General features: G+C 36.5%; 1 protein-coding gene across 3 annotated transcripts in view; it reads left to right on the top strand.

The window, feature by feature from the left end:
• FANCM (FA complementation group M) overlaps positions 1-14,367 on the top strand; it is a 77,536-nt gene that overhangs the window by 21,687 nt on the left and 41,482 nt on the right. For all 3 annotated transcript variants that reach the window (XR_012516339.1, XM_074393992.1, XM_074393991.1), the window contains exons 5-9: positions 1,964-2,095; positions 4,384-4,516; positions 5,330-5,455; positions 5,958-6,038; positions 9,632-9,816. Coding sequence is in view for 2 of the 3 variants with exons in the window: in XM_074393992.1 (XP_074250093.1) it covers positions 1,964-2,095; positions 4,384-4,516; positions 5,330-5,455; positions 5,958-6,038; positions 9,632-9,816 (657 nt within the window). In the remaining variant the exon portion in view is untranslated. The remainder of the gene's footprint in view (positions 1-1,963; positions 2,096-4,383; positions 4,517-5,329; positions 5,456-5,957; positions 6,039-9,631; positions 9,817-14,367) is intronic.

Genomic DNA, 14,367 nt, shown 5'->3' with positions numbered 1-14,367 from the left:
CTGCAGTCTCTACCTCCCCAGTTTAAGTGATTCTTCTTAGCCTCCCAAGTAGCTGGGCTTACAGGTACATGCTACCACATCTGGTTAATTTCTGTATTTTTTAATAGAGGTGAGGTTTCACCATGTTGGCCAAGCTGGTCTTGAACTCCTGACCTCAAGTGATTCTCTTGCCTCCACCTCCCAAAGTGCTGGGATTACAGGCATGAGCTATCATGCACCTGGCCCCCAGAAGTTTCTTTGTAATGAAATAAATTTTCACTGTTGTCCTCCCTGATCCTTTATACAGCAGTGGTTTTCCACTGGAAATTATTTCACCCACCTGGCAACATTTGGCAGTAACTTGACACATTTTTGGTTCTTACAACAACAACAATAAAAAGGCAGGAGAGAAGGGGAGGCAAGAGGTGAAATGTGGAGTTATTATTGGCATCTACATATGAAGGCCAGGGAGCTGCTAAACATCCTATAGTGGATAGGACAGCAGCCCCACAACAAAGAATTATCTGGCCAAATGTCTGTGTTATAGCTGTTAAGGACCTGCTTAGACGATTGTCATTTTCAGTGGGAGAAATGCAAGATAACACATTGTTTTTCTACAGTTCATAATTAGTGTGATGGTAAAACAACATGTTTTCACATTTTCATTGCCGTGTATTAAAGATGGTTACAGGAATAGATAACCAAAAAGTTATCTATCACTTAATCTATAATAAGCCTTTCTTAAAGGGATGTTTTGTAGGAATAAAGCTTGTTTTCTATTTTTAAATTATTTGTAACGAAATTCTAAGCATTATTGAGTTAAGATATGGCAAAGTCTTTTTTGTAATTAGTATCAAAGGATACTAATGCATTTTTAATTGAAAATCATTCCATTTATAACAATGTAAAAATGATAATTCTTATAATCATATGCAAATATAATTTAATTTTGTGCGTATTTTTAGAGTGCCTTATTAGGCCGTATGATCAGCAAAGCTGGAAGGGAGGGAAATATGTACTAAACTAGCCACAGTTTAGACAATACAAATTAGGCAAAAATTTAAACAATTACATATTGCTGTAATAGGTCTTCATCTGCAGGTCTCTTTTTGTGTCTTTAAGCTCATTTCTGTCCCAGGACCTTTTTTTTTGCTGTCTCCTCTCTCTAGAGTCCTTTGTCCTTAGAACCTAACATGGTAGACATACCTCATCACACGACCTCATGATTCACATGTGAACTCAGATGTTCCCTCCTCAAAGAGAAAGGCTTTGTTTACCTTTTTAAATAGTGATCCTTTTCCTCTCAGAGACTCTACAGCATTATTGTGTTTTAGATTCTTAAATGCATTTATCATAATCAAAGTGATCTACTTTTTCTCTGTTCGTTTTCTTTGCTTCCCTTCACTGGAATCTAAGCTATTTGAGAGCAGTGACTTTATTTCTCTTAGCCACGCTATCCCCAGCATTTAGAACAGTGCTTGTTACATAGTAGATGCTTAATAAATATTTGTTGAAAAAAATGAATAAGTGAGTAAAATTAAATATACTCAAGACATTTCAGTTTATTCAGTACTTTACAAATTACTCTACAAATATCTACTGAGGACCTAAATGCCAAACTATTCTAGGTACTGAGGATGTAACAGTGAAGAAATCAAAGGTCTTCTTTCATAGTACTTAGTGCATATAGGTTGAGGTGCATATAGGTTGAGGGAGAGAAGACTTAAGCAATAAACAGATAAACAAATGTGTTCTTTAATTATAGTTGTATATAATAATTGCTTATATTGATTTTTATATGGGTATTATTTGGGGATAGATGTCAAGTTTTAAATGATGTTATCGTTGCTGAGTTTAGTTAAATATTCATTTTTAAGACAGACTTTATTAAATATATAATTTCTGTTTTAATATGTGAGAAAATTACTGTACTTGAAAAAGAACTTTAAAGCAAGCTTAAACTGGATTGCTTTTAAATTTGCAGATTTTGGAAGCATTTGCTCATTCTTTGATTCAGAGGAATGTTTTGATGAGAAGGGATATCTCAAATCTCACAAAATATCAGATAATTCTAGCAAGAGATCAATTTAGGAAAAACCCATCTCCAAATATTGTGGTAGGTATTTTTAAATAAATTTTGATGACAGATTAAATTTTCACTCAAAGCCAGGATAAAACGTAGATCAAACATAGGTAATGATTTTTTGGGTACCTATTAGCTCATCAAGAATCCAAAAATGAGGCCAAACACAGTGGCTGACGCCTGTAATCCCAACACTTTGGGAGGCTGAAGTTGGAGGATCACTTGAGCCCAGGAGTTTAAGACCAGCCTGGGCAACTTAGTGAGGCCTTGTCTCTACAAATGTTAAAAAATTAGCCAAGCATGGTGCTATATATCTGCTTCTCTAGGGGAGGATTGCTTGAGCCTGGGTGGTGGAGGCTGCAGTGAGCTGTGATTATAGCATTGCATTCCAGCCTGGGCTAGGTGACAGAGTTAAAAAAAATTCAAAAATGTTTATATAGTTTATAAAAGCATGAAAAAAATCTAGCAAGAATACAATTTAATGATCTGCATTAAGATAAATTTTATTGTTGAACTTTTCCTTTTTTTTTTTTTTTTTTTGAGACGGAGCGACTGCTCTATCTTTCAAGCTGGAGTATAGTGGTATGACCTTGGCTCACTGTAACCTCTGCCTCTCAGTTTCACTTCCCTAGTAGCTGGGACTACCGGCATGCATCACCATGCCCAGCTAATTTTTGTATTTTTAGTAGAGATAGGGTTTCAACGTGTTGGCCAGGCTGGTCTCGACCTCAGGTGATCTGCCCATCTTGGCCTCCCAGAGTGTAATCCCAAAGATTACAGACATGAGCCACAGTGCCCAGCCTTTCTTTTTAACTTTTAATGAAGAATTTGTCTTTTAGTCCATTTGTATTTTGTAAAGTCACAAGGCCATGAGAAGGTAGATTGTAACTGAATTTTAGGCACAGAACATTTATTCTTGCTGTCAATAGCAGAGTTTGAAGAAAGCATTACAGCAAGATTCTTATTTCTAACCTTCATTGGAAAATAAATGGATAGGAAATTATCTATCAGACTAGGTCCAAAGTCAGAGAAGACACTGACAAACACGAAAAAAGGCACTGAGTCATTCTTTGAACTGATAGGGAATGCCTGTGCTAAAGAACAGAGGCAATTGAATGAAAAAGCCTGTGGGAGACAGTGAGCAAACCAATTTGGCTGAGGATATGGAAACCAGTTGTGATAATATAGGTTGTGACTACATGAGAGTAGACCACATTATTCCATAAAATGTGGTCTTTACCATATAGTGTCTGGGGAACCACTGAAGGAGTGTTTTCTGTAAAATTATAGTATATTGTTATTTACAACTTTTTTGATTTTATATAAGAAGTAGTAAATCTAAACCTGTTTAAATCTTAACTGGCACTGGTGAGAGGAAATCAGGGTACCATTTTAGGGCATTTATTAATATCCTGGAAATATTTAAAATCACTAACACTGATGTTAAATACTACTAAAAATGTTAGATAGAAAACGGTAGTCTTCATCTCAAAGGAAAATAATTAGAATATGTTCTGCATGGTCTCCTTGAAAACAATCTTATCAGGCAGATACACATCGCATGTACTTCCGTAAAGGAATGTGTCCCTCATTTTTCCATGTGGGTAGTGGTTGAAAGCACAAGGGATCTTAACCAAAATTTCTGGGTCTAAATAGTGGTTCTACTACTTAATGCCTGTAGGAGCTTCCTCATGTGTAAAATGGGCATAACAATAGTATCTACCTACTAGATACTAAGATTAAGCGAATTTTTGCAAATAATGTGCTTCGAATAGTTTCTGGGGTTCAGTGTCAGATATTATCATGGTGTGTATACTTGGTATTAAATGTTGGCATTAAAACAGTCTGATTAAATATTTGTCCTCTTGCCAGTAACATTCATGAGGACAGGCCATATGTAACTTGCTTTCCATTTCCATTGTATCTAGCTCAGTGCTCTGCATGTAGTAGATGCTTACTACATAGTTTTGAAAGAACAAATATATCTGTATACTGCCAATTAATTTACCTGTAAAGAGAAACAGTATATTGTAGTTTTTTTCTCCTTTACTTGTCTTTTTAAAATGTGAATTTCCTGTTTAATTAAAGAAAAAAAAGGGGGAAGATTTTACATAGAAAATACATTGATACCTTTCCATAGCAACATCCTATAAGGCAACATTTAATAACCAATCCATTATAGCAGTGTAGAAGGGAATGATTATTATGATCATTTGGATTATATTATAAATGTTACACTGCCTATGGCCTGACAACTTGGGCATGGAACATGTATGTTCATTTACTTCTCTGGTTAAATCTGACATATGCTGTTTTTCTAGGGAATACAACAAGGAATAATCGAGGGAGAGTTTGCTATTTGTATTAGTTTATATCATGGTTATGAATTATTGCAGCAAATGGGAATGAGATCATTATATTTCTTCCTTTGTGGAATTATGGATGGAACTAAAGGTAAATTATATCAATTATTTAAAGAAATAATGACATTTATTATTTTGGTTAAAGACATATTGAAGGGCTGGGCACAGTGGCTCACACCTGTAATCCCAGCACTTTGGGAAGCCGAGGTGGGTACATTACATTAGGTCAGGAGTTCAAGACCAGCCTAGCCAACATGGTGAAACCTCATCTCTACTAAAAATACAAAAAGTAGCTGGGCATGGTTGTGTGTGCCCATAGTCCCAGCTACTTGGGAGGCTGAGGAAGGAGAATTGCTTGAACCTGGGAGGCAGAGGTTGCAGTGAGCCGAGATCGTGCCATTGCACTCCAGCCTGGGCAACAAGAGTGAAACAGCTCCATCTCCAAAAAAAACCAAAAAACAAAAATTAGCCAGGTGTGGTGGTACATGCCTGTAATCCCAGCTACCCAGGAGACTGAGGTGGGAGAATCGCCTGAACTCAGGAGGCAGAGGTTGCCTTGAGTTGAGATCACGCTGCTGCTGCACTTCAGCCTGGTCAACTGAGCAAGACTGTCTCAAAAAAAAAAAAAAGAATTTGGATTTCTTAAAAATGATTTTTTTAAAAAAATAAAGCATTGGAATAATTAACAAACGGCCATATTTCTTTGTTTTTAACAAATTGCTAGAAAAAAGGGAACCATTCATTAATACATATATGAATGTATAACTGGAAAAAGTTGCTGGTTTTCATGTTTACACCTGAAAAACTTATATTCATTGCTAAAGTTTAATTTTGTTTTAATAAATAATACATTTCATCAGTTTTATGATTATTTATTTGGAAAACTTTTTCTTAATTTCTGAAGGAATGACACGGTCAAAAAATGAACTTAGCCGAAATGAAGACTTCATGAAACTCTATAAACATCTAGAAGGCATGTTTGCACATACACGTAGTACTTCAGCAAATGGTATTTCTGCTATCCAACAAGGTCTGGTTTTTTTTTTAAATTATATATTCTGTTGTTTTGCTTAATCATAGTTAATTTTGAAATTTTGCTCCATTAATGCAAATGTCTACAATTATTTGTAGCAACAGATCTATTAAATGCATATATATTTCATTTTTTGAGTTAGGATTTATATATATATATTCAAGTTTAAAGTTTATATACTTTAAACAATGTTTAAATTTCTTTAAACAAGTCTACAAACTGTAGTTGTTAGTGGTAGTGAAAATTCTCAGAACTATCAAAACCTGATTTATAGTTTAATATATATTTTTGCTTTCTTTGCTGCTGATTCCTGTTTGGGTTCTCTCAGAATGAAATGTTTATAAAAGTTCAAATTTCATTTTACAGTAAGATTTATATGCTACCTAGATGTAACTCCTGGTTTAAATTTAAAAAAATCCCAACATATGCGTTTGAAAAATTACTGTAATTGACTATGGAAAAAAAAAGAAAAAATTTTGATATTTTTGTTTTTTTCCAGGAGATAAAAAATTTGTTTATGGTCATCCAAAGTTAAAGAAATTAGAAGAAGTTGTGATTGAACACTTCAAGTCATGGAACGGTAGGTCATGTTTAGTAGCTTTAAGGGAAGACAAAGTTATTACAAGAGATAAGACTTCAACTTATGGCTGGGCATGGTGGTTCATGCCTGTAGTCCGAGCACTTTGGGAGGAAAAGGCAGGTGGATCATGGGAGGTCAGGAGTTCAAGACTAACCTGGCCAACATGGTGAAATCCCATCTCTACTAAAAATACAAAAATTAGCCAGGCATGTGGTGCATGCCTGTAATCCCAGCTATTTGGGAGGCTGAGGTAGGAGAATCACTTGAACCCAGGAGGTGGAGGTTGCAGTGAGCCAAGGTCGTGACATTGTGCTCCAGCCTGGGCAACAAGAGCAAAACTCCATCTCGAAAATAAAAAAAGAAAAACAAAAAAACTTCAACTTACTAGTTTATGCTAACACTTCTTGTGGAGAAGGTGGGCTTAGTTCCTCTGGATAATGAATATTAAAAATGTCAGAGAAATTTTGGAGGGGTTAGGGCAACGGTAGTGGTGAGAATGTTAAGAGTAAGGTACACTCTATATATTAGCTTGGGGCAATGTAAGGGAAGTGGATGTAAAACAGTACATAGTACAGTAGAAGGGTAAAGTAAAGTAGGTAAGGAGAGAGAGAGAGTTACGGAGGAGTGCTGTTTTATATAGGATGGTTATAGAAGGCTTCTCTGTAGAGGGATATTTAAAGTGATACTTGATGGAGATAAGGGACCAAGCCTTGTGAGTTTTTGAGTTTGAGGGAGAGAGAATTCCAAGCAGTAAAAATAGCAGATTCAAAGGTCCTGAGGTCACAGTAGGATGCGTGGTATGATTAAATAGACCAATGTGGTTAGATTAGTGTGACTGAGGCTACAAGTGGTATAGATGAGAAGTAGCCAGATAATATAGGACTTTGGTTTTTTATTTTTGAATATTTGTGCTTTGCAAAACCAAACAGAGATACTTGTAGCAGTGGAACGGCTTCAGATTTTAAAAGGATCACTCTGAAGTTTTGTGGAGCATAGACATTGATAACTTAGAAGACTATTATAACGGTCTCGGATGATGACACATAATGGTGGTGTGCATCAAGGCAATAGTGGTCAAGGTGCTAGGAAATAGTTAGGGTCTAGATACATGTTCATATTGGAGCCAACTTACTTGTTGATGGATTAGACATAGGATATAAGAAAAAAAAAGAATCATATGGCTGTGTATATACGTTTATGTGTACATGTTTGCAAATGATTATATAAGCAAAGTGAAAAATGAAGAATAGAGATAAGTATGTGAGGTAATGCATATGTTAATTAGCTTGATTTAGGCATTCTATAATGTATATATACATCTGAAAACATATTGTACAATATAAATATATACAACTTTTATTTGTCAATTAAATAACAAAAGGAAATGGAAACATGTTAAGATGTTTTTGAGACATCTAAATGTCAGGTAGGCATTAGATAAGCCAATCTGGATCTCAGAAGAATGGTTGGTGCTGTTTTTTATATATTTACATATATGTGAATATATTTTGGAGTTATCAGCAAAAAGATATTTAAGATTTCTGGAATAGATGTGATTATCGGTAGAGATAGACAGAAGAGGGTCCAGAATGGAGTCCTGAAGAATATCAACATTTAGAGTTTGGAAGAGAAAAAGCCACTAAGGAACTTGGGGAGGAAACCAGACAAGTAAAGTGTCAGAGAAGCTGAAGAAAGAGGCTGTTTGAGAAGGAAAGAGTAAAGTGTGTTAAAGTAAAAATGTCCGTTGAACTTGGCAATGGGGAAGTTATTGATTATTTTGCTCAAAGGAGCTTTAGTGGAATGAGGGTAAAAAGGCAGGCTGTGACAGATTGAAGGAGATGTAGTTTTGTGATGAAAACAGCAATTCATTCAGGAGCTCAGCTTAGTGCTTAATGCAATGATGATTCAAAAGAAGTTTACTTAGAAGAATCTTAGTTGTAACAGCTGCTTCTTCAGGTCCTATGTTTGATTTTGTATCGTACATTAACTTTATTTTTTTTTGATACAGAGTTTCACTCTTGTTGCCTACGCTGGAGTGCAGTGGTGCCATCTTGGCTCACTGTAACCTCTGCCTCCCAGGTCCTGTCTCAGCTTCCTGAGTAGCTGGGAGTACAGGCATGTGCCACCACGCCTGGCTAATTTTTTGTGTTTTTAGTAGAGATGGGATTTCACCATGTTGGCCAGAATGGTCTGCATCTCTTGACCTCGTGATCTGCCCACTGGGCAGATCTACCCGCCTCAGCCTCCCAAAGTGCTGGGATTACAGGCGTGAACCACCGTGCCCAGCCTAACTTTACATTTCATAAGTCATTTATTCCTTAGAGTTGTTGTGAAGATTGAGTGATAAAATGCTTAGTGTGGTCCTTGGAACACATTTGATGATTCCTGTAATAAAAATCATTAGAGGCTGGATGTGGTAGCTCATGGCTGTAATCCCAACACTTTGGGAGGCTGAGGCGGGTAGATCTCTTGAGCCTAGGAGTTAGAGACCAGACTGGGCAACATGGCAAAACCCCGTCTCTGTAAAGAAATTTTAAAATGTAGCTGGGCATGGTGGCATGTGCCTGTAGTTCCAGCTACTCAGAGCCTGAGGTGGGAGGATCACCTGAGCCCAAAAGGTAGAAGCTGTAGTGAGCCATGATGGAGCCACAGCACTCCAGCCTAGGTGACCAAGCATGATCCTGTCTCAAAAATAAATAAAAATGAATAACCAGAAACCCTACACAATATGTAATAATTAACCAATTACTGTGTATGCGAAACTGTATACCTAATATTTACTGTTTCATTTATACATCAATCCATATTAGATATGAAGAAACTAAACCTCAAAGAGCTTAAATAACTACCATGATCACCAGTCACCCAGAGGATTAAGTGCCCTGTCACAAAGATCATGTTCTTATGAGTACATTCTACTGCCTGCCACCCCCATACCCCACTGGCTACCCCCAGCACAGAGATATCAAGAGCAGCTTTGGAATTGACTGTAGGGTATATTCTGCAGTTGTCTTTGGAGAATTTGAAAGTATTGTAAATTTGGGGACAGAATGCATGGCTTGGATTAAGACAGTGCCTTTAGTGAACAGAAAGGAAAGGGACAATTTATGAAATTAGGAGGAGCTACATAGTTCTGTGCTTCTGGCTATCTTAGAAGGTAAAGGGAAGTAACAGTCATTATGCCTGAATTAAAGAACTAGTCAAAAGTGATTCAGGTAATTCATATTTGATTTGCTTAGGATTGTGTGACAGTGAATGAGAAATAACAAGCTGAGATTATTAAAATTAATAGCAAGTGTAGTTTAAAAAATCAGCAAAATTTCAAGATGTTTGAAATTATTTATTTATTTGTTTGTTCATTAGAGACTGGGTCTTGCTATATTTCCCAGGCTGGTCTTGAAATCCTGGACTCACATGATTTCTCCATCTCAGCCTTCCAAGCTGGGACTACAGTGTATGCTACCACATATAGCTAATTTTTAAAAAAAAAAATAATTATCTTCATTAGCATAATACTTTCAGGTTTGTCTTTTGAACTAGTTCTTGTCTAAATGCTTTGTAGAAAGTTCTAATTAAAGTTTGTATATTTACAGCTGAAAACACTTCTGGAAAGAAACATGATGAGACCAGAGTCATGATCTTCTCTTCATTTCGAGATAGTGTTCAAGAAATTGCAGAAATGCTTTCACAGCATCAGCCAACTATTAGAGTAATGACTTTTGTTGGCCATGCCTCAGGGAAAAGCACGAAGGGTTTTACCCAGAAGGAGCAACTGGAGGTAATTACTTTTAGAGTTGATAAAAAGAAAAATAAGATTGATTAGCTTTGCACTTGTTCTTTGTTGGTTTTAACTAATTGGTCAATTGGGTACTTAAAAATAATTTTGTAGTAAACATGTAAATAAAAATAAGCATATTTTGAAAGACCATAACAAATATTTTATGTGGTTTTGGAACTTTTTTTGTTTGTTTTTAAAGTAATGTAAAGTGTAAAAGTTAAGCAGAAAAGCTCTGGAATCATACGACCTGGGTTGGAATCCTGACTCTACCCCTTAAAAATTTCTTTACTTCTTGTTCCTCAGTTTTCCTTATCTGTCAACATACATCATATGGTTGTTTTAAGCATTAAAAGAGATCTTATTGTAGAGCCATCAATAAATTTTTACTGTTTATGTTAAGTCCCTTTAATAATTTCTTCTAAATAAATAATGAGCTTATCTTTTTACTTATTGAAAAATCTTATTTTAAAAGTGTGGTCAGAAGAAACCATGATAGTAGTTAAGTTCGCCTTATGCTTTGAATAAGAGGACATTAAGTTTTCTAAGTGCTGTGATGTTTTGAGGGAAATTTTACATTATTGATTTTTATAAAATCTTTGCAGCTTTTTATAAATTGTATAAGTCTCTACTAGAGTAATGACTGACAATTAGATATGTCTTTAATGTCTAATTCATTTTGACAGATCCTTTTTGATTCTGCAGACATTAGTAGATGAGGTATCCTTTTTTTTTTTTTTTTTGAGTTGGAGTCTCACTCTGTTGCCAGCCTGGAGTCCGGCAGTGCGATTATGGCTCACTGCAACTTCTGCCTCCCAGGTTCAAGCGATTCTTCTGCCTCAGCTTCCAGATAGCTAGGATTACAGGCACCTATGCCTGGCTAATTTTTGTAGTTTTAGTAGAGATGGGGTTTCACCATGTTGGCCAGGCTGGTCTCCAACTCCTGACCTCAGGTGATCCGCCTGCCTCAGTCTCCCAAGATGCTGATATTATAGCCATGAGTCACCGTGCCTGGCCAAGTTATTTTTATTTTTATTTTTTAATTTATTTTGAAATGAAGTCTTGCTCTGTCACCCAGGCTGGAGTACAGTGGCAATCTCGGCTCACTGCAACCTCCGCCTCCCAAGGTTCAAGTGATTCTCCTGGATCAGCCTCCCGAGTAGCTGGGACTACAGGCGTGCACTACCATGCCCAGCTAATTTTTTTTTTGTATCTTTAGTAAAGACAGGGTTTCCCCATGTTGGTCAGATATTCTTTAAATACCTTTTATACCAGCCCTCACTACATTGAGAAGAGTCTGTTTAAGCTGACTGGATATGGTAGGGAGTGTCTTCCTAAATCTGCAGATAATACCTTTACCCATCATCAAGTCAGATTATATATATATTTTAAAGGGTTCAGATAGCTATTCAGTGATTACTCCTCCTAAACATTTATGTATGAGTAAAAAATGAGTTGGATTTTTGCTTTGGAGGTTAAGCATTTTTATTATTTGAAATACCCAATCTGATCAATTTCAGTATTATGTAAAGTCATCATTTCCTGAGCTTGTCAGGCACCATAAAGAACCTTATTGATTTTACTGACTTTATCGTTTACTCATTTATATCAATAATATTTTTATGTATGCCAAGTAAAAACTTTTTTTTTTATTACTCCTATATGTTCTACTTTCATAACAGCTGTTTTATTTTGAAATGAGCTTTCAGGAAAATAATTGTACATTGCCCATTTATTTAGAAACAGGATGTTAAGTCAGAAAAGAAATAGGGGTAGGATCCTTTAGGGCCCTGTATGTCATTTCTATTTTAATGACTTTCTCTTTTACTCTGACTGCTGTGAGAAGTTCTTGGAAATTTTGGGGCAGAGGATGGTCTTAGCGTGATTTATATTTTGAAAAAATCAGCTGGGCACTATGGCTCATGCTTGTAATCCCAGCACTTTGGGAGGCTAAATTAGGCAGATTGCTTGAGGCCAGGAGTTTGAGACCAACTGGGGCAACATGGTGAAAACTCTATCTCTACTAAAAATACAAAAATTAGCTAAGTGTGGTGACATGCGCCTGTAGCTTCAGCTACTTGGGAGGCTGAGGTGGGAGGATGCTTGAGCCTGGTGGTCAAAGCTGCAGTGAGCCACGACCACACCATTGTACTTTAGCCTGCGCAACACAGTGAGACCCTGTCTGGAGAAAAGAAAAAAAAAAAAAAGAATCATACTGGGTATTGTCTGAAGAATAAACTTTAGGGGGCCAGGGATGGAACTAGAGAGAGCAGTTGGGAGACTTACAACAATTTAGGCTGGGGTGGTACCAAGGAAGTTGGTGAGAAGTGGTCAAGCTGACAGGGTGTATTGACAAATTAGAGTGGGATATGAAATAAAGGCATGTGAAGTCTGACTGTAGGATGACTCCAAGGTTTTTGGCCTGAGCAACTGAAAGGAGCTGGTATTAACTAAAATGGCTAAGACTACAGGAAAGGCTAGGTACAGTGGCTCACGCCTGTAATCCTAACACTTTGGGAGGCCAAGGCAGGTGGATCACTTGAGGTCAAGAATTTGAGACCAGCCTAGCCAACATGGTGAAACCCTGTCTCTACTAAAAATACAAAAATTAGCCAAAATATCAAGCTCCTGATATTCTCTAACTCTCCTGCCTCAGGCTCCCAAGTAGCTGAGATTACAGGCACCTACCACAATGTGTGGCTAATTTGGATGAGTTAACTTTGACATGCCTCTCAGATTAATGCTTTTCAAACTATCAAAACTGATAGAGGACCAGTTTATTTCCCCTACTACATCAGTACTGATACTTTTGAACAGTATGATAAAAATGAATTACTAGAAAGTAAAATGGATGAAAAAGTTGAAGTCCAGTTTGTTGTTAGCCAGTAATAAACAGTTTGTGGACAGGCACCAGAAATAAACAGTTCATGGAGCACACTTTCAGTAGCACTCTTTTAATCGTCAAGCATAGATATTGGGTAAGCAATTGAATATATGTCTTGAGTTTGTGGAAAGGGATCATGGAAGTGTATATTCAATGGCAAATTAATATCAATCTTAAGCATAGAAGTAACAGTTTTGTTTATACATGTTAACTACAAAGGAAATTGACTTTATCTGTTAATTAATAATTTCAAAAAAATGTATCTCTAGCAATGTGGCCCTTTTTTTTTCTTTATCTGGGCGAAAAGGACATCTGTTTTACTATGTTATATGTAGGTTGACAATGTCATTACAAATTCCAAAGGAAGTGAATATTACTCTTTGTTTGTTTGTTTTTTGAGATGGAGTTTCACTCTCATTGCTCAGGCTGGAGTGCAATGGGGCGATCTCGGCTCACTACAACCTCTGCCTCCTGGGTTCAAGTGATTCTCCTTTCTCTGACTCCCAAGTAACTGGGATTATAGGCAAGAACCACCACGCTGGCTAATTTTGTAGATGGGGTTTCTCCTTATTGGTCAGGCTGGTCTCGAACTTCCAACCTCAGGTGATCCACTCACCTCAGCCTCCCGAAGTGCTGGGATTATAGGCGTGAACCACCACACAGGACCAGGAAGTGAATTACTCTTAATGTTTAATCATGATCATTGTTTCTCCCTGTACTCTTGAGGATTTTCATATTGAAGGAAAATCCTTTGACCAGTGCAACTGAAATGTTTATGAGAAGACTTAACACTTATATTTGTTGTCCTACTTTTACCATTGTTGTTTTTAACAATAAAACTAGTTTACTGATGAAGATAGGTTTTTGGAGTCAGAGACACCAACATTCAAATGCTGGTGTTCATTAGTGAGACTTTAGGCAAATAACTTAACTTTTCAGATTTTCAGATTGTTTAATAAAATGCAATGATAATATCTACTTCTTAGGGTCTTTGGCAGTAAAAATTAATATATACTTAGTATGGTACCTGGCACATAGTGTGCCCTTGCATATAGTAGCTATTGTTATTTATCAGCGAATTCAGCTTTTGATGTTGCATTATCTCATTTAATTACCACCGCCACCACACCACTGTACACAAACCTGCAATGTTGGTGTTGATCTATATGGAGAAATTGAGGCTCAGAGCAGTTGAGAACTAAGTTTATAAGGCTTAGGGACTTTTAGAAAATGATTCATTAACTTTTTCATTAACTTTTTCTTACACTCTTGTGGTTTCATTAAACCGATCAAAGAAATCCAAGAATGGTAGTATAAAAGCTAAGGTATGACTTCTAGGAGTAATATAACATTCTGAGAACTATTTATAAACCTATTTCAGATAAAACAATACATTTAGATCTAAGATATGATAAATAGGAGTAACTGCTATAGGCCATTTCACTGCCCTATTCCCCTTGCTGTGGTACTAAAAATAAACTCTGGGGTTTCTCATTCATTGAGAATCTGTTAAATTGTTGACAGATCCTTTTGACATCGCAACCGTTACTAAAGCAAAGTAATTAGAACTGTTTATTTTACCATAATCTCTTTCAGCTTATATTGCTAGTTGGTTGTTACTTTTCCTATTCTATACTATCCTTGATGCTGATTTTTTTGTTTTGTTTTGT

This window comes from Saimiri boliviensis, chromosome 2 (assembly GCF_048565385.1).
Source record: "Saimiri boliviensis isolate mSaiBol1 chromosome 2, mSaiBol1.pri, whole genome shotgun sequence".
Taxonomy (NCBI): domain Eukaryota; kingdom Metazoa; phylum Chordata; class Mammalia; order Primates; family Cebidae; genus Saimiri; species Saimiri boliviensis.
Note: the sequence above shows the minus strand (reverse complement) of the source record. Positions and strands in the feature narration are given on the sequence as shown.